The sequence below is a fragment of the Loxodonta africana genome, chromosome 25 (assembly GCF_030014295.1).
Source record: "Loxodonta africana isolate mLoxAfr1 chromosome 25, mLoxAfr1.hap2, whole genome shotgun sequence".
NCBI lineage: Eukaryota > Metazoa > Chordata > Mammalia > Proboscidea > Elephantidae > Loxodonta > Loxodonta africana.
The window spans coordinates 43,304,397-43,322,862 of record NC_087366.1 but is presented as its reverse complement, the minus strand read 5'-3'; the positions used below and the strand labels follow the sequence as shown (position 1 = coordinate 43,322,862).

Sequence of the window (18,466 nt, the reverse complement as noted above, 5' to 3'; positions counted from 1 at the left end):
TTCTTCCTTTTTCTTTTCAGCTGAAGAAATGTGTTTCTGGCTGCTGTACGAAGAAAAGAGGATGTGAAGTCAGAACAAGGAAGAGTCCTAACATCACATTTTCTCCCGTTGCAAGCCTTAGCCAATGCTAAGATAATGCACAATTTCAGAGACATAAGAAAGTGAAATAAGTAATAAAATGAAAAGAAGCCATTTCATTAGGAAATGGATAGGCAAAAAAAAAGTTATTTTCCTGATACTTTAATTTCAAATCTTATTTTCTTTGAATTTTTACAGTAAGTGGGCATATTCAAGTTACATAACCTGGGAAAGCTAAAATATTGTCAACATGCAAGATTAGGGGTCAAGGCTATATTCTCCCCCTCTTAACATTTTTCAAGAACCCTTCCTTTGGAACAGTATTCCTTCCTGGGGGAGTCATATGTTTTTATGAAAGCCTAGTGAATCATTCTTGCCTTGTATAACAAAAAGTGTGTTAACTTCAGTGATTCAGCCATCAAAACTGTGAAGAACAGAGATATCGTTTAATCACTTATCTGAGAAATTTAAAGAGTTTGGTGTTTAACAAACAAAACTTGTCCCAATATGACAAAATATTTTAGCTTCAGGGAAGTTGGAATTGCCTATCTAGGACTTTCTCATTAGTAATGAGGAGGTTATTCTAAGGAAAGATTATCAACACCAAAGATAGAAATGGTTCTAAAATGCAGTAGGATTTGGTTATTTAGATAGAAAGGGAGAACAATTTGGAAGAGATTAGTGAGAGAGAAAAAGAAAGAGAGAGAGGTGGAGAAGGAAGGAAGAAGACAATGATGATCGGTAGAAGAGAGAAGAGAAGAAAGTGAGAGAGACAGAGAGAGGGAAAGGTAGGATGGTTGGAGAAAGAGATCAATTCCCAGTACTTGTAAGGGGATGGAAGTCTCCGTGTTCCCCAAGTAGTAGGAACCAATGACCCCCACCAGGTTGAAGGCAAGATGTCAATGGGGGAAGGCCTGAGTGGTAGAACTAGGGAGACGTTGCTCTAGGCAATAGAACCTCCATGTGATGCTTTTAGATTCTTGAGCAACTCTGGAGAATGAAGTGGTTCACATTTCCCTGTCTCTCACCTTGACACTGACAATGACAACTAAGACGGATGGTGAGACAGATGCTCAGAGTCCATTTAATAAGATTTATGGAAAATAAATAAATGTGATTGAGAGCGAGTGCAGCCAGCAGCTGCTCAGCCACTATCGAGACCCGCTTCTCCTGTCCATTATCATCAAGACCTTGAGCACTACCTGTGACTCAGCTTCTGCCTTAAATCAGCCAAAACCAGTCAAATCAGTTTACTGGCCTCAAAAGTGTCCTAAAGTAAGCTAAGCTCCATTTTCTGTACATACTAAGGGAAAAAATGCCATTGTCTTACTGCCGCTGTGTGCCATGATAACCTATGTAGTCCATGATGTTTGTATGTACTTCCTTGTGAAGGACAGTATAAAAGGTTCTGCTTCCCTTTGTTAGAGGAGCTTGATTTGAAGTATACACTCCCTTGCGCTTTGCCTGAACACATGTAATAAAAGCTCTTCCTCCTTCCTGACCTTGGTGTGTCTTTACTGCCAAGAAGCTGCACCAGGCAGGACCTGCTTTGGGTAACGTGATGTTTCTATCACAAAATACTCATCGTACCTCCTACACATACCAAATTCCCATATATATATATTTTTGATTCAGAACCCTCTTGTTTCACTGATGTTTTTATCCATTACATTCACAGTTACACATTTAAAAATTAGCTTAGGTCTAAATAAGTTTTGATGGCTGATAATGTTACTTTTCTAGAAGGATTGTACAATCATCTCTTTAATTCCCAAAATCTTGTCTTGTTGAAATTCTATCAAATTTATAAGTTAGTTTTGGGAGAACTCAGATCTTTACAAACTGAGTCTCAGTTATTTTCCAGATATCCTCTTGCTCCTTCAGTAGTTTTATGGTCTTGTACATTCCTTAACAGATTTATCCCAAGATATGTTCTGCTATTTGTTGCTCTTGTGAATGGACTCTCCCCCCTCTTCTTTGTTTGTTTGTTTTAAGGCCCTGGTGGCACAGTGGTTAAGTGTTTGGCTGCTAACTGAAAGGTCGGCAGTTTGTACCCACCAACCACTTTTTGGGAGAAAGATGTGTGGCAGTCTCCTTCCACAAAGATTACAGCCTTGGAAATTTTATAGGGCAACTCTACTCTGTCCTATAGGATCTCTGAGTCAAAATCCACTCTAAGGCAACAGGTTATTGCTGATAAAGTCCCCTTTATTGAGTGAAGGGAATTTTCTATTATTCCTGTTTTGCTAAGTTATTTTTTTTTTCTCTTTTTAAGCAGAAGTGAATAACAAATATTTATTAAATATTTTATTTTATTTTGTTTTGATCAGGAGTCAGCAAACTTTTTCCTAAAAGGGCCAGATGATAAAGATTTTAGACTTGAGGGCTGTTTGGTCTCTGTTACAACTACTCAACTCTGCCATTACAGTGCAGAAGCAACTGTAGACAATATGCAAACAAATGAGTGTGGCCGTGTTCCAATAAACTTCACGTACGCAAACAGATTTGGCCTATGGGCCTTAGTTTGATGACCCCTGATTAAGATTAGATGATTTGTTCTCCCCTGACTTGTTAATGAAATATGTTACTGGATTTTCTAATACTGAATCAGCTGTACTTTTCTGGGCTAAATTCTTCTTAGAACTGATTTTTTTAATGCACTGTTGGATTTAACTTTTTAAAATTTTATTCAGGAGTTTTACATTTACATTTGTAAGTAAGACTGGCCGATAGTTCCCTGATGTTTTACCTCTGTTCAGTTCAGTGTTATTTTAGTCTCAGAAAATGAGTTGAATAACTTTTCATCTTTTCCTGAGTTCTGGAAAAATTCTTATCACATGGTGTCTTAGTTATCTAGTGCTGCTATAACAGAAGTACCACAAGTGGGTGACTTTAACAAACAGAAATTTATTTTCTCACTGTTTCAGAGGCTGCAAGTCCAAATTCAGGGTGCCAGCTCTAGGGGAAAGCTTTCTCTCCCTTTTGGCTCTAGGGGAAGGTCTTATCTCTGAGCTTCTGCTCCAGGGTGATGTTCATGTGGCTTGGCATCTCTCTTCCCCCATCTCTGCTTCTTTTGCTTGCTTGCTTAATCTGCTCTTTTATATCTCAAAACAGATCAACTTAAAACACACCCTACACTTATACTGCCTCATTAACACTACAAAGAAAACTCATGCCCAAATGGGATTACAACAAGTATCCCAAAGGGGTTAGGATTTAAGATGCGTGCTTCAGGAGGACACGATTCAATCCATAACACATGGGAATTATGTATTCTTTACAGTTTAGCGGAATCATTTTTTGTTTGCAACCCCCCACCGCCAAAATTTCTGAGTAGATGGTTTTTTACTTGGTTGGTTTTGAGGATTTTAGCTATCTTTTAAAAGAAGTTTCTAATTTTATATTGGAATTTATTCAAATTTTCTTTTCAGCCTAAAACATGGTTGGTCAACTTTGTGATGGCCCCATATATATTTGAGAGAGATGCATTTTCCTTATGGCTTGGATTCAAAGTTCTGTTTATATCTATCTACAAGATATAATACGAGAAGCTAGACTATATGAAGAAGAATGGGGCATCAGGATTGGAGGAAGACTTATTAACAACCTGCGTTATGCAGATGACACAACCTTGCCTGCTGAAAGTGAAGGGGACTTAAAGCACTTGCTGATGAAGGTCAAAGACCACAGCCTTCAGTATGGATTGCACCTCAACATAAAGAAAACAAAAATCCTCAGAACTGGACCAATGAGCAACATCATGATAAATGGAGAAAAGACTGAAGTTGTCAAGGATTTCATTTTACTTGGATCCACAATCAACAGCCATGGAAGCAGCAGCCAAGAAATCAAAATCTGCTGCAAAGGACCTCTTCAAAGTGTTGAAGAGCAAAGATGTCACCTTGAAGACTAAGGCGCGCCTGACCCAAGCCATGGTGTTTTGAATCGCATCAATATGCATGTGAAAGCTGGACAATGAATAAGGAAGACCGAAGAAGAATTGACGCCTTTGAATTGTGGTGTTGGCGAAGAATATTGAATATACCATGGACTGCCAAAAGAACGAACAAATCTGTCTTAGAAGAAGTACAAGCAGAATGCTCCGTAGGAGCAAGGATGGAGAGACTGCGTCTTGCATACTTCAGACATGTTGTCAGGAGGGATCAGTCCCTGGAGAAGGACATCATGCTTGGCAGAGTACAGAGTCAGCAGAAAAGAGGAAGACCCCCAAGGAGGTGGATTGACACAGTGGCTGCAACAATGAGCTCAAGCATAACAACGATTGTAAGGATGGCTCAGGATGGGGCAGTGTTTCGTTCTTTTGTGCATAGGGTCGCTATGAGTCAGAACCAACTCGACGGCACCTAACAACAATAACGACAAGCTTGTTGGGGCCCTGGTGGTGTAGTTGGTAAAGAGCTCTGCTGCTAGCGAAAAGGTCGGCAGTTCAAATTTACCGGCTGCTCCTTAGAAACCCTATGGGACAGTTCTACTATGTCCTATAGGGTCACTATGAGTTGGAACTGAGTCAATGGCAATGGGTAATGGATATCAGCTTATTAATAGTACTAGTCAAATCCTTGCTTATTTTTTTGTCTACTCTACCTGCTGATTTTTGAAAGAGATCCACTGAGTTTTTTTTTTTTTTTTAATCATTTTAATTACTCTGGGTGTGTATAATTTTTAAATTTGCAAGACACCACAAATTCTTTTAGGTTAGGAAGAATCTGGTTTATAAACAAAGAAACAAACCTATAGAGTGCTGTCTTCGGCAAATTTAAGCAAGGATCAGAGGCTTTCTTCCCTCCTTTTGCCACAGTCCATAGGTCACTTAGTGATCAAGTGTGCCCATGTGTATTCTCTCAAGAGCACCAGAATGTTACCTAAGGAGCCAGTACTGTGCTGATCAGAAATGCAAGAGGTGGTCAACAGTAGCTTCTTCCTCCTCTTATACTAAGACTTTGCATACCATGAAAATTTATGTATGATAACACTAAATTACATTAGAATGTAATTAAGGTCATTTATCTTATTTGTTGTTAATGGCATGTATAATCCTTCAATTGGTCTAAAAGTATTTGAGAGTTACTCATTAGGAATATGGTCAACAAAACAAGAGGAAGACCCTCAATGAGATGGATTGACACAGTGGCTGCAATGACGGGCTCAAGCATAACGATTGTGAGAATGGTGCAGGACAAGGCAGTGTTTCGTTTTGTTGTACATAGGGTCACTAGGAGTTGGAAGCAACTCAATGGCACCTAGCAGCAACAACAACACAACATTAATAATACAGTTAAGCATCTACCTGCTTTACCTACTTTCAATCCGTGGCTTAATGGGTGTAGGCATTCATACATGCTACATACACATTGTGGGTTTAAACTCTATAAAAGTAACACTTAGATTTAATCATTTATTTTGAATAAAGATAAGTAATACTATAAACATCAAAAGTGCCTACCTCACACCAGTCCATAGGTGCATCAGGGTTGTTGCAGAGTTTTCTGTAAAAGCATTTCACATCTTGATTCTTCACTTCTGGACCAAAAAGTTCCTGTACTGCCTCATAAAACTTGTCATAATCAACTGCATCTGCGTTATAACAAAGTACAAGCACATTGTCATCAAGCGGCAAGGACTTCATGGCATCTTTCAGCTGCTTTTTCTATTTCTTAACTTTTTTTTCCTTCTTATTTCAACTTATAAAAACCAGATTCATCAGCATTTTCAGGACTTTTTCTTTGGAAACGATAATTAGGCCCTCGGCTGAAATATTACTAAGTGAGAAGAAAATATTTTACTTTGGAGCTTAGTACCTCTCTATAGCTTTTGTTTCAATTATTTTAGGAGTCTTGTTCAGGAATACGAAGATAGGCTAATGAATTACTTCGTTCCTATTGTGAAAATTCACCAATCAAGAGTCTTCACTAGAGCTCATCTTGGGTGGAAGGCAGAAGAACACAAAAAACAATTCTTGATTGGCTGTTTGACACTGTAAACACACACACCATTGCTTAAGTCTTGATTTTGCCAAATTTGGTGATTCACTGGGTTATAACAATTGAGTTGAGTACAAGAAGGAATTAGAGAAAGGATTCCTCAGACTGTATAAACAAGATCGTTTTCTTTCATTTATTTAACAAAAATGTATTGAGCATCTACTATGTGTCAGAACTAAGCTAGACCCTGAACTTAGAATGAAAAACTAGACAGGCAAGCTCCCTGCCCTCAGGGAGCTTATATTCTGGTGGAAGAAACAGAAAATTAAGTAAATAAACAAAGAAAATATTTATAGATTGTCACTAAGTCTCTGTTAAGGTTAATGAAGAATTTTAGAAACAGTGGTGATGGCGAACACAACATGGTGAATGTCTGTTAATGTAACTGCATTATACATGTAAAAATCATTGAAATGGCAAATATTTTGTTATATATACAAACCCACTGCCGTTGAGTCGATTCTGACTCATAGTGACACTACAGGACAGAGTGGAACTGCCCCACAGGGTTTCCAAGGCTATAAATCTTTACAGAGCAGACTGCCACATCTTTCTCCCTTGGAGCATCTGGTGAGTTTGAACTACAACCTTTCAATTAGCAGCTCAGTGTTTTAACCACTGTGTCACGAGGGCTCCTTTTGTCACATATATTTACTGTAACAAATTTTTTAAAAAATTTACAGATTGTGACAGGTAACTAATAGAAGTAGACATTAGATTAGTCTGTGTATAAGATGAGGAGCAGTATAGCTTCAGAAGGGCATGAGGGTACGTTCTGGGGTGCTAGAAATGTCCTTTTTCTTGATTTAGTATACGGTCGCTATGAGTTGGAATTGACTTGATGGCAACGGGTTTGGGTTTTTTTGGTTTTTACTTGGTGTTCACAGGGATGTTTACCAAATGTCAAAAACTTAACGAGATGGAAGGTTGGCAGTTCAAGCCCACCCAGTGGCTCTTCAGGAGAAAGATCTGGCGATCTGCTTCTGTAAAGATTATAGCCATGAAAACCCTATGGGGCAGTTCTGCTCTGTCACACGGTGTGACTATGAGTCAGAGCCAACCTGACGGCACCTAACAACAACATACTTAAGACTAAAGAGCCCTGGTGGTGCAATTGTTAAGTGCTTGGCTGCTAACTGAAAGGTCGGTGGTTTGAACCCATCCAGCGGTTCCTTGGGAGAAAGACCTCCCGTAAAGGATACAGCCTAGAAAACTCTATGGGACAGTTCTACTTTGTTACATGGGGTCGCTATGAGTCAAAAATTGACCCAAAGGAACTAACAACAATAGTACTTAAGATTGGTGCACTTTACAGGCTTTACTGTATGTTACGTCATATCTCAGTAATAAGTAATTCCAGATTGAGACGAGTTTTTGGAAGGAAACACATAGGCAGCTGTGATAGAATTATGTTGTAGTGGGGAGGGAAGGTGGGCTCAGGGAAGGCCTCTCTGAGGAGGTGGGTAAAATGAAGCTGACACCTGAGAAGAAAAAGGAGTCAGTCACGTGTAAAAGTTCACAAGAGCATTTCAGGCAGAGGCTGACAAACACATAGACCCTGAGGCTGAAGAGAATGTGACATGCCCAGAAGATCGGCAAGCATGGAGCTTAGTGAAGGCTGGCAAGTGCTGTGACGGGGAGACCAGAGGAGGAAGGCCTCGCTGGAGTCAAAGCTTTTCATTTCTTTCTTGGCATGATGGTAAACATCATTAGAGAGTTTTAAGCAGGAAAATGACAGGATCTAACTTAAATTTTTTGAAAAGCACACTGTGAGGAGGCCATAGTAAAAGCTATAAAACCAGTGAGGAGCTATTAAAGTGTCCAGGTTTGAAGTGATGGAGGCTTGGGCCAGAGAGATGCCAAGGGTGATCGTGCACCCTGGGCTGCCAGGGAAAACCTCATTTATGCCTGCTTTCTCCAAGTGTTCATAACACACCCTTTGACTCTATAAAGTGTCTCTCAATGGTGATAAATGATAAATCCTAGAGGGAACCCTGGAGATGTTGAGAGATGGTTGGAAGTACAATTGTAAGGACTTGCTAATGGAGTGGAAATTGCTGGTGCAGAAGTGGTGATGGACGGAAAGGTAGGGATCTAAACAGGGGTTCCCTCCAGGGGACATTCTACTGCCCAGTGGCAACTGGAGACATTTGTGATTTTCACAACTAGGGGAGGGGTGTGCTCTTGGCTACCAATGGGTAGAGGCCATGGATACTGCTAAACTCCTGCAATGCATAGGACACTCCCTCAACACATCCCCCACCCAACAAACAATTATTCAGCCACAAATGTCAATAGTGCTAAGGTTGAGAAACCTTATTCTAGAATGATGAGCAGGTTGCTGGTTTCACAATTCCGTGGATGTTGGTCCTATTTACCAAAATAGGGATAACTGGGCAATAGTGATTGCTGGGGAAAATAAAGCACTTCATTTTGGTCATGTTAAGTTCAAAATTCCTATGAGATACTCAAATAGTTACTCAGCAGTTTAAAATCCATTCCAACCTAGTATACGTTTCCCATTGTAAACTCCTTAGGATGAGGATGATGAAAGTTTACTCTCCTGGGATGATTTGATTGATGAGATGATTTAAGAGCAATATGGCTTGGATAATTCCTGCAGGCTACTTGTTATCATTTTTGAGGTAAACACTGTTCCATTAAAAACATTCTCTCTACTTCTTAGCTTCTTGCCTATAATGAGAGCCAGACCCTATTTTTTCAGTAGTTATTAATAAATATGAATTTATACCAGACAGCATTAGCAGCTTCATGGAAGTTAAGATTATATTCCTCCCTTCTCCTCAGTCTTTCAGATCAGTCTCTCTGTCCAGTGGTGTCATGGGGGGGGGGGGGTACAGGGGTGTGGACACTGCCAGAGGAGGTGACACCAAAATGACCCTAGGGTCTCTGGCAGTGGTAGCAGTGGTGGCGGGCAGGCAAGTGACACCAGGGGAAGAGCCACCAAGGCAGTGGTGTCACTAGGGTTGGTGTCACCTGTCACCCAGTATGGTAACTCCTCACCACCCCTACTCCCCTGCCCATCACCAGCACCCACCACTAGGCAGAGAGGAGGGATTCCACCTTGGCTAATGGGAGAGAGGAGGAGTTGCAGGGAGCCTCAGGGGACGGGGGAGCAGGGAGCAGGGCCGGGGCAGGGGCCGGGGGTACTCCCGAGCTACCACACTGGGTGACACCAACTGTAGTGACGCCAGTGTCTCTGTCATAGAAGGTAACTAGTCTAGCAGTATTTAAGCAGTATTTAGTGTTTATCAAATCTTAAAAACTACAGAGGAAGGAAATTTCAATATGACTTAATTAAAACTAGTTGCTGTCAAGTCGATTCTGACTCAGGGCGACCCCACGTGTGTCAGAGTAGAACTATGCTCCACAGAGTTTTGAATGACTGATTTTTCAGAAGTAGCTCGCTAGGCCTTTCCTATAAGACAGCTCTAAAACAAAAAACCAAACCCACTGCCATCAAGTCAATTCCAACTCATAGCCACCCTACAGGGCAGAATACAATAGCCCCCACAGGGCTTCCAAGGAGCAGTTGGTGGATTCGAACTGCTGACCTTTTGGTTAGCAGCTGACATGTCTAGGTGAACTCAAACCTCCAACCTTTCAGTTGATACCCAAACATATTTAACTCTTGCACCGCCCAGGGCCTCCTGACTTGATGATTGCTTGCTTTTAAATGAAAACAAAGTTAACTTGTTTGTTTAGCATACATTAAAGGAGTACCTTGGGGTCACCAAACTCCATGTTGGTCCTAGGGTTACGAAGTTTTCAGAGCACTCACAGTTCAATTGTGGGAGGTGTAGGCTTAGTACAGAAACATGAGTGCCTTAATGGTGATCATGATGGCTTTGCTTGGGAGAAGTTTGGAAGTTTTTCAAAGAGGTGACATTTGATTTGGGTCTTAAAGGATGAGCAGGAGTAAAGAAGCACAAAAAGAGGAGAAAAGGTGCTCCATGTTGGGGGAATAGAACATGCAATATCAGAGTCCTCGAAAGTATGACATGTTTGGAAAGACTGAAAAGTTCATGTAAGGGAGAAGGTACATGAAGAGACGTACAGGAGCTGAGCCTGGAAAGGTAGGTTAAGACATGACTGTGAATGGCCCTAGATACCACCTAACACACGAGGTTTTTAGAGAGGAGCTAATAAGTAGGAATGTGGCATGATTACACTTTTTCTTAAAAGGAAAAATCCTCAGCACGAGTATGGAGAGTCTTTAAAAGAAGAGATAATTCTTGGGGAGAAGGCTATTACATTAAGAAGCTGTTGAATATTCTAAGAGAAAGATACCACAAAATAGTCAAAATTTATACCAAGATACCTGACTTAGGAGACAAGGTAGACAGTTTATGCTATAAGACTGAGAGAGAACACAATAGGCAAAGCTCAAGAAGCCATCAAAAGGGGCAAAGAAAGAATGAGAAAGGGGAAAAATAAGACAGTGGTATGATGGAAGATGGAACCCGGGTGGTGCAGTGGTTAAATGTCCAGCTGCTAACTGAAAGGTCGGCAGTTTGAACCACCAGCTGCTCCATGGGAAAATGATGTGGCAGTGTGCTTCTGTAAAGATTTACAGCCTTGGGAACCCTGTGGGGCAGTTGTACTCTGTCCTATAGGGTCACTGTGAGTCAGAATCAACTCAACGGTGATGGTTTTTTGATGATAGAAGCCATGACAGGAGAAAGTTTCTTAAAGTGGAGGCAGCTAACAGTATTAATGCAATGAAGTGGACAACTAGGCTGGAAAATGAAAACAATTTATTGGCTTTGGTAACCATCTTAGGTTATCAAATACCTTGGTAAGGGCGTTTTCAGCAAAGTGATAAGGGAAGTCAGGCTTGAGTATGTTGAAAATTAAGTGGTGATGCTGTGGGGAACACTCTATTGAGATATTTAGCGGGGAAACAAAGGGGAGACAGACATACACTGGTAGTTTAATGGGAGGCAAAAGTCAAGGTCAGGACGTTTGAGTATACTTTTAGATTGAGAGGACAAAATCAGTAGAATAGGAGATTTTGAAGCTGTTGAAGCAATGTGATAGCCTTGAAGGCAAGAGAAGAGAGAACGGAGAGGTGCTGCTTTAGGTAATTCGGAAGTGGAGGGGAGATCATTTGAAAGGAATCTGTGATGTTGGAAGCTTTGCTGGGGGAAGCAGAGGATGAACAGAGGATCTGGAAAAGTGGTAAGGGTTGGGAGAACTAACACAAGAGATAACTAAAGGAAATGATTAGAGACAAGTGAAAGTTTTGTCGAGTAGTTTAGAAAGCCCAGCCAAGGTCACAATCAACTAAAGATCATATCTAAAGAGTCTTAGCTCTAGCTCTTAGATGTTGAATGACTTGGGCAGATGACTTATCTGTGCCTCCAATTTTTTTTCACAACTAAAATGAGATAATAGCCATAATTGTCGTTTAGAATTGTCATGACAGTGAAATTAAATTATACAAATTATGAAACATTGTTCACTAATACTAGAGTGGGTTTGAACACGGAAATTCAACATTTTCAATCATATATGAGTATATACCTTAGCACATTAAAAGGCTGATCATGCCGTCCCTTTAGCAGTTATTATGGGCCCTACTCCTTTTATTGCAACATTGGGATTTGCTCTGTTCATCTTTTCCTCTGCCATTATGCCTTGCTCTTCACTGCTATCCTGAATGCCCCAAAGCTGCACACTACGCAATTCCCCTTGAGCCCTGACCATGGTGGTGTACTTTCAGTTCTTCTTTGGGGTCTCTGCTAATACTCCTGGCAGACCACTGTCCACCACATTCCTCTTACCTTGGCATGCTCAGAATCATTCCAGCTGAGAAATGGGGGGGGGGGGGGAGGGGGTCCAGACAATGGAATTGTAGTGAGGTAAGGAAGTTTAAACAAAAACTTTTATTAGGAAAGCCTTTTGGTTTCATGATACCCCAAGGTAAGGTACTTTGGAGAAGTACCATAACATGGCTTGCTAATGATCACCATGCATTATGGAGAAAGTTCCAGGTCAGACTGCTAACCATCAAAATGGTAGAACCTTCAGAGAAACATTTAGGTGTCATTTAATCCAACCCCCTTATTTTACAATTACGATTACTAATGTTCAGAGAAATGAAAAAGCTTCCCCAAGACTGCTTAGCTATTTAGAGACAGAGTCAGAACTAGAATTCAGGTCTTCAGGCTCCCCATTCAGTGTCTTTGATATTAAGCTATGCTGCTTCTCTCTGATGGCTTAAAACACTTACCTGTTCTAATCAATAGACCCACTGAGACTGCTCTGTAATCATTGATCTTACCTTCTTTTTGGGTAAATAAGCCTAATCTTTCATCTCTTTTCTGGGCTGCTGTACGTTCAACCAATCTTTCAAACCCCAACAGAGCTGTTCTGAAATTGTTCATCTGAAGGGCAACGCTGAATTCTCGCTTTTCCTCGTTGGTATTCATAAGGACATAGGAAATACTTTATTTCTGTACAGAAATAATAGTGCAAAATTGCCAACTTAGAAAGCCTTCCAATTGTTATACTGCCTTCCTGCTGTCTCCATTTTTGCCCTAAGTCTCATTCCTTTGATCGTAAAATACCATCCTACTGGTAGGAGTAAGATTTGTCCCTAGGCTGCTAGCAGGGAGGAAAGCTGATTTGAGTCTAAAGCAATTCGTATAGGCAAACACTGCAGTAAAAATTCTGACTTCATAATGTTACCATGTCCTTCCTATGGTCCTCATCGCATCATAATGTCTCTGTAACACCCCACTTCCTTCATAAAGAGAGGACTGGGATTCATTTTCCCACAGGTTGTGTGTGTTTGACTACACATTGCCTGAGAAGTAAGGAAGCTGGGCATCATTTTCTCTTTCCTACATCCCCTCTTACCTCAAACCTTTTTACCTTCTTCAAGGTGCTGTGGAGGGTAGAGTTCACACTCATTCTTGCGGCCATACTAGATATGGACATTTGAACTTCTAAAGGTAAAAATGTGTTTTAGCCCCTGTAGTTTCTACCACAATGAAAACATTCTGAGAGGTCACAGAGAATAGAAATGTCTCCCCTTCCTTTATACGTTGTCCTTCAATTAAAATAAGAGAGAACCAGGAATGGAGAAGGCATAGTTAGTTTCTAATCGTGAGGAGGATTTTTCAAGGTATCATTAGTTGAATGTGTAGCGGCCTTTCTGCATATCTCTTCTTCCCTAATTCCAATCTCCAATTCGATTTAGACCAATTGCTATTGACTCAAGTTTTCCGAGCTTCAATTTTTTATGGGAAGGAGAGGTTGTCTAATGTTTTATCAACAATTAGTTAACTTCCTGTGCTTTGGGTCGGTTAATAAAGTTCCCACCCCCAGGTAGTTCATCTTTAAAAACGCCTTGCAAGACCTTGAATTCAGAGATGAAACAGGTAGCATCGCCGGGCACCACCAGCTCCAGTACTGTCTCCTTGGTGTCTAGTTCTGGCTACTGCCTATTAGGAGAGCAAAATAAGATTTTATATAAAGAAAAATCTCCTTATTCTATTTATTCCCTTTTTCCCTTTGAAGTTTTCAAACTACTGAGTAGTGGACTCGCACTTTCCAATTTCAAAATGTACTACAAAGCTACAGTAATATAGGCAGTGTGGTACTGACATAAAGGTCAATATATAGACCAATGGAACAGAATTAAGAATCCAGAAATAAACCCATATATCTATGGCCAATTGATTTTTATAAGGGTGCCAGTGGATATTCAATGGGGAAAGAATAGTCTTTTCAATAAATGGTGCTTGGACAACTGAATTTCCACATTTCCATATATGAAAATTAACTTAAAATGGATCAATGACCTAAACATAAGAGTTAAGGCCGTAAAACTCTTAAAACATAGTAGTATCCTTTGGGACCTTCTTTTAGGCAACAGATTTTTAGATATGACACCAAAAGCACAAACAACAAGAGAAAGAAAGTAGATAAACCAAATTACATCAAAATTAAAAATTTTTGTGCATCAAGCAACATTACCAATAGAGTGAAAACACAACCTAGGGAATGGGAGAAAATACTTGGAAGCTATATATCAGATAAGAGTTTAATATTCAGGATAGATAAAGAACTCATAAAACTCAACATCAAAAAGACTAACAACCCAATTAAAAGATGGGCAAAGGACTTAGACACTTCTCCAAAGAAAATATACAAATTACCAATGAACACCTGAAAAGATGCCCAACATTATTAGATATTAGGGAAATGCAGATCAAAACTGCAACAAGATAACACTTCATACCCACAAGCTTGGACATTAGCAGAAAAATGAAAAATAACAAGTGTTGGAGAGGATATGGAAAAATCAGAATACTGGTACATTGCTAGTGGGAATGTAAAATGGTACAGCTCCTGTGGGAAACAGTTTGGTGGATCCTAAAAGAAGTTAAACTGAAATACCATATAATTCAGAAATTCCTCTCCTAGCTATATACTCAGAAGAATTGAAAGTAGTAACTCAAACAGACATATAAGCCAATGTTCGCTGCAGCATTATTCACAATAGCCAAAAGGTGGACATGACCCAAGTGCCCATCAACAGATGAATGGATAAACAAAATACAGTGTATACATACAATGGAATATTATTCAGCTATAAAGAAAAATGAAGTTCTGACATGCACTGCCACATGGATGAGCCTTGAAAACATCATGCTAAGTGAAATAAGTCAGACACAAAAGGACAAATATTGTATGATCCCATTTATATGAAATATGTAGAATAGGTAAATCCATCAAGACAAAAGGAGATTAATGATTACCAGGGGATGAGGGGATTGGGAAGGGGGAGTTAAAGAAAAAAGTAATGAGTAGTAACATAATCTGAAGGACAATCTTTTCCACAATTTTAATGCAGGCATTCATCTATTCACCCACCCACCCATCCACTCACTTAGGCAATATTTAATGAGCATCTACTTTATGCTAGGTACTTTTTTAGGCACTGAGGAGAGAGCTGTGAACAAATAGCTTCTTGGGCTTACAATCTAATGGGGGAAGACAGACAATCAAATTAACAAGCAAATAATGTCAGAAGGTGTGTTATGAAGAAAAAGAATAAAAGAAATCTGAAGGAAGTGAGGTAGCAAGCCATGTGGATAAATGGTAGAAGAGTATTCCAAGGAATAGCAGGTGTACAGTCCTGAGATGCAAGTGTGCTTGACATATTTGAGAAACAGCAAAGAGGCCAGCACGACTGGGGTGACCGCAGGTCGGGGAGGGAGGGAGATGAGGTCAGAGAGGCAGGGCATGGTGGCCAGATCAGGCAGGACTTAATAGGCTGTTGTAACCACTTTGGCTTTTACTCTGTGTGAGATGGGAAGTTTTTGAGCATAACAGTGACATGATTTGACTTGTTTTTGAAAAGGATTGCTTTCTGGAGAATAAACTGAAAGGGAGAAAGGCTAGAAGCAGGGAAACCACTTAGGTGGCAATTTTAATAATCCAAGTAAGAGGTGAAAGTGGTTTAGATTAGGCAACTAGTGGTGGAGGTAGTGAGAAGTGGTCAGATTTTATGACATGACGGGATTTGCTACCGAATTAGATGTGTAGTGTGAGAGTTGGAGAGGGGTCAGTTCTCCTGGGATTTCGCCCCAAGAAACTGGAAGGATAGAGTTGTCATTTACTTTATTGGAGGAGGAAGTCCATGGGAGGAGCATATTTTGGGGGCAGAATTAAGAGCTCAGTTTGGGATATGTTAATTTGTGATGTCTATTAAATAAACAGTTGCGGGTATTGATAGACAGATATAAGAGTCTAGGGTTCAGGGAAGCGCTTGGGAGTCATCAGCATTTAGGTGGTATTTAAAGCCATTAGGCTGGATGAGATCACTCAAGGATCAATGTACATAAAAAAGGCAGAAGGCTGAGGAACTGAACCCTAAGCAGTGTGGTTTCAGAGGTCAGAGAGATCAGGAGAACAGCTGAGGGAGACTAAGTAGGAGTGGCCCATACAATAGGAGAACCTCATGGTATCTCAGAAGGAGTAACTCAGAAGCCAAGAATGTGTTTCAATAAGGAAAGACCCATTGAAGGAACAATCCAGTTTATTTAATAAAGAAATTACAAAGAAGAAAAAAAGATGGAGGTGGAACCCATAGATTAAAAGAGAATTTAAAGACATACCAACCAATCAAAATGTGTGGACCTTATTTAGATACTGATTCAACAACCAAAAAATGGACATAATTGTGACATTTATGAGACAAGTGGAAATTGGAATGCCTACTAGATATTTGATGATATTTTAAAAAGTATTATTAATTATTTTAGCTGTGATAATGGTATTGCAGTATTGTGGCTCTATTGTGTTATATTTTAGGAAATACATGCTGAAATGTTTACGGAAAAACCTTAAAATAGGAAGGAGTAGTCACTCTGCCAAATCCTGCTGATAGATCACTTAAGATGAGGACTGAAAATTAACCACTGGAGTGTGGATTATTGGTAACCTTGATAAGAGCTGTCCCAGTAAAATGGTGGGTTAAGAGAGAGTGGGAGGAGCGGATGTGGAAACAGTAGTATACATGTATGTTAGGGCAATGGAGCAATTCAGAGCTATTATGGCCATTTATAGAGATACAGGATACATTTGCACTTGTATTTTCTCAATTGCAAAAATGATACAATCACAAAATTGAAGGACATTAAACGAATCACCCATTTCCACCACACTCACAAAACTTTTTTTTTTTTTTTTTTTAAAGAATATTGCTTTCCATGCCCAGGCTGCATATTTTGATATTTCACACAGCTTCAACAGAACTGTGCATATTATTTAAATTTTAATGTTGCATAGTGGTTAAGAACTTGGCTGCTAATCAAAAATGTCGGCAGTTTGAATCCACCAAACGCTCATTGGAAACCCTATGGGGCACTTCTATTCTGTCCTGTAGGGTTACTATGAGTTGGAATCGACTTGATGGCAATGGGTTTTTTGTTTTATTTCAAAAACCTATCCCCGTGTTTCTAATATCCTTTGTAAGTGTACTTTTTTCTTTTTAAAATTTGCATGTTTTTCTCAATCAAATATTTTATTTTATTACTTTTGACATACAAATGACTGTGAAAGGTGATTAATATAAACATTTAGAAGCAAATACAAGCTTAGCTGTATAAAGAAAGAAATAATATTGCCACTGTTAGAGAAAGGCTACAGAAAAACATAGATGGAATGGTTTCACTGAGCCATAGTTTGGCTTCAGCTTCCCTGACCATTTAGAAGCACCCATATATAGAGGTCAGCAGGTAAGACCTCGACACCCATGGTTGGGTCATTGGCAGGTCTGTAGTGCGGGCCAGGTACAGGCCATCTGGCAGAAATTCTGTTGGGGCAATAGATCACTCTGTATTTTTTACTTCTGAGTTCACCATGAGGAGCCTTCAGTCCTCAGGATGAGTGGAAGACGAATTCCTCTACAGTGAAATGAGTATTCTCAGCTGATGTAAGCAGCAGGCCAAAGAGAGGACAGAAGCTTCAACAGTGCATGGCGTTGGCCAACCAGATCCTGCTAAGGACCTGGGCCAGGATCAGCCAGGCATTTTCAAGATAAAAGGATAAAACAAGAGCAGAGGCCTCCTTGGTAATGACACTCCTTCACATGTCTGTCTCTTGAGTCACATTACAGCAGTCTAAACTGGTGCCTTATACCTCAGAGGTATAACTGTCATACTGCAATCTCCCTTCACCATCATTTTAGAAATTTCTTATCCTTTCTCCTATATCTTTCTTCTTTTCCATGGTTTATTCCCTCTTTGGTGGCTTAAATCCAGAAATAGTGCATGGAAGATAAACTTTTCACATTTGGCATGTCTGAAAATATTTTTCATCTTCTCTCACATTTGGTCAACGTTTGGGTGGTGTTATGGACTGAATTATGCCCCCCTCCATATGTGTCTGTGGTTATAATCCCATTTGGGAGAAAGGGTTGTCTTTGTTATACTAATGAGTCAGAATTAGCGTAGGGCATGTCTTAAATCAATCTCTTTCGTTCGATATGTTAAAGAGATTAAACAAGCAAGCAAAAGAAGCAGGGATGGGGAAGAGAGATGCCCACACAAAGATTGTCCAGGAGCAGAAGCTTAAAGAGACAAGGACCTTCCTCTAGAACCGACAGAGTGAAAAACCCTTCCCTTAGAGCCGGCGTCCTGAATATGGACTTTTAGCCTCATAAACTATGAGAAAATAAATTTTTGTTTGTTAAAGCCACCCATTTGTGATATTTCTGTTATAACAGCACTAGCTAACTAAGACAGGTGGGTATAGAATTCTAGGTTGGAAATTATTTTCTGGCAATATTTTGAAGTGATTGTGCCACTGTCTTTTTGCTTCTAGTGTTGCCGTTAAGGAGTCTATTC

At 40.0% G+C, this 18,466-nt stretch overlaps 1 protein-coding gene across 1 annotated transcript in view; it reads right to left on the bottom strand.

The window, feature by feature from the left end:
• Positions 1-12,535, bottom strand: part of WDR64 (WD repeat domain 64) — a 156,033-nt gene extending 143,498 nt beyond the window's left edge. The window contains exons 1-2 of the mRNA XM_023549317.2: positions 12,388-12,535; positions 5,543-5,673 (exon numbers count right to left, since the gene is read on the bottom strand). Coding sequence (XP_023405085.2) covers positions 5,543-5,673; positions 12,388-12,535 — 279 coding nt within the window. The remainder of the gene's footprint in view (positions 1-5,542; positions 5,674-12,387) is intronic.
• Positions 12,536-18,466: the final 5,931 nt, after the last annotated feature.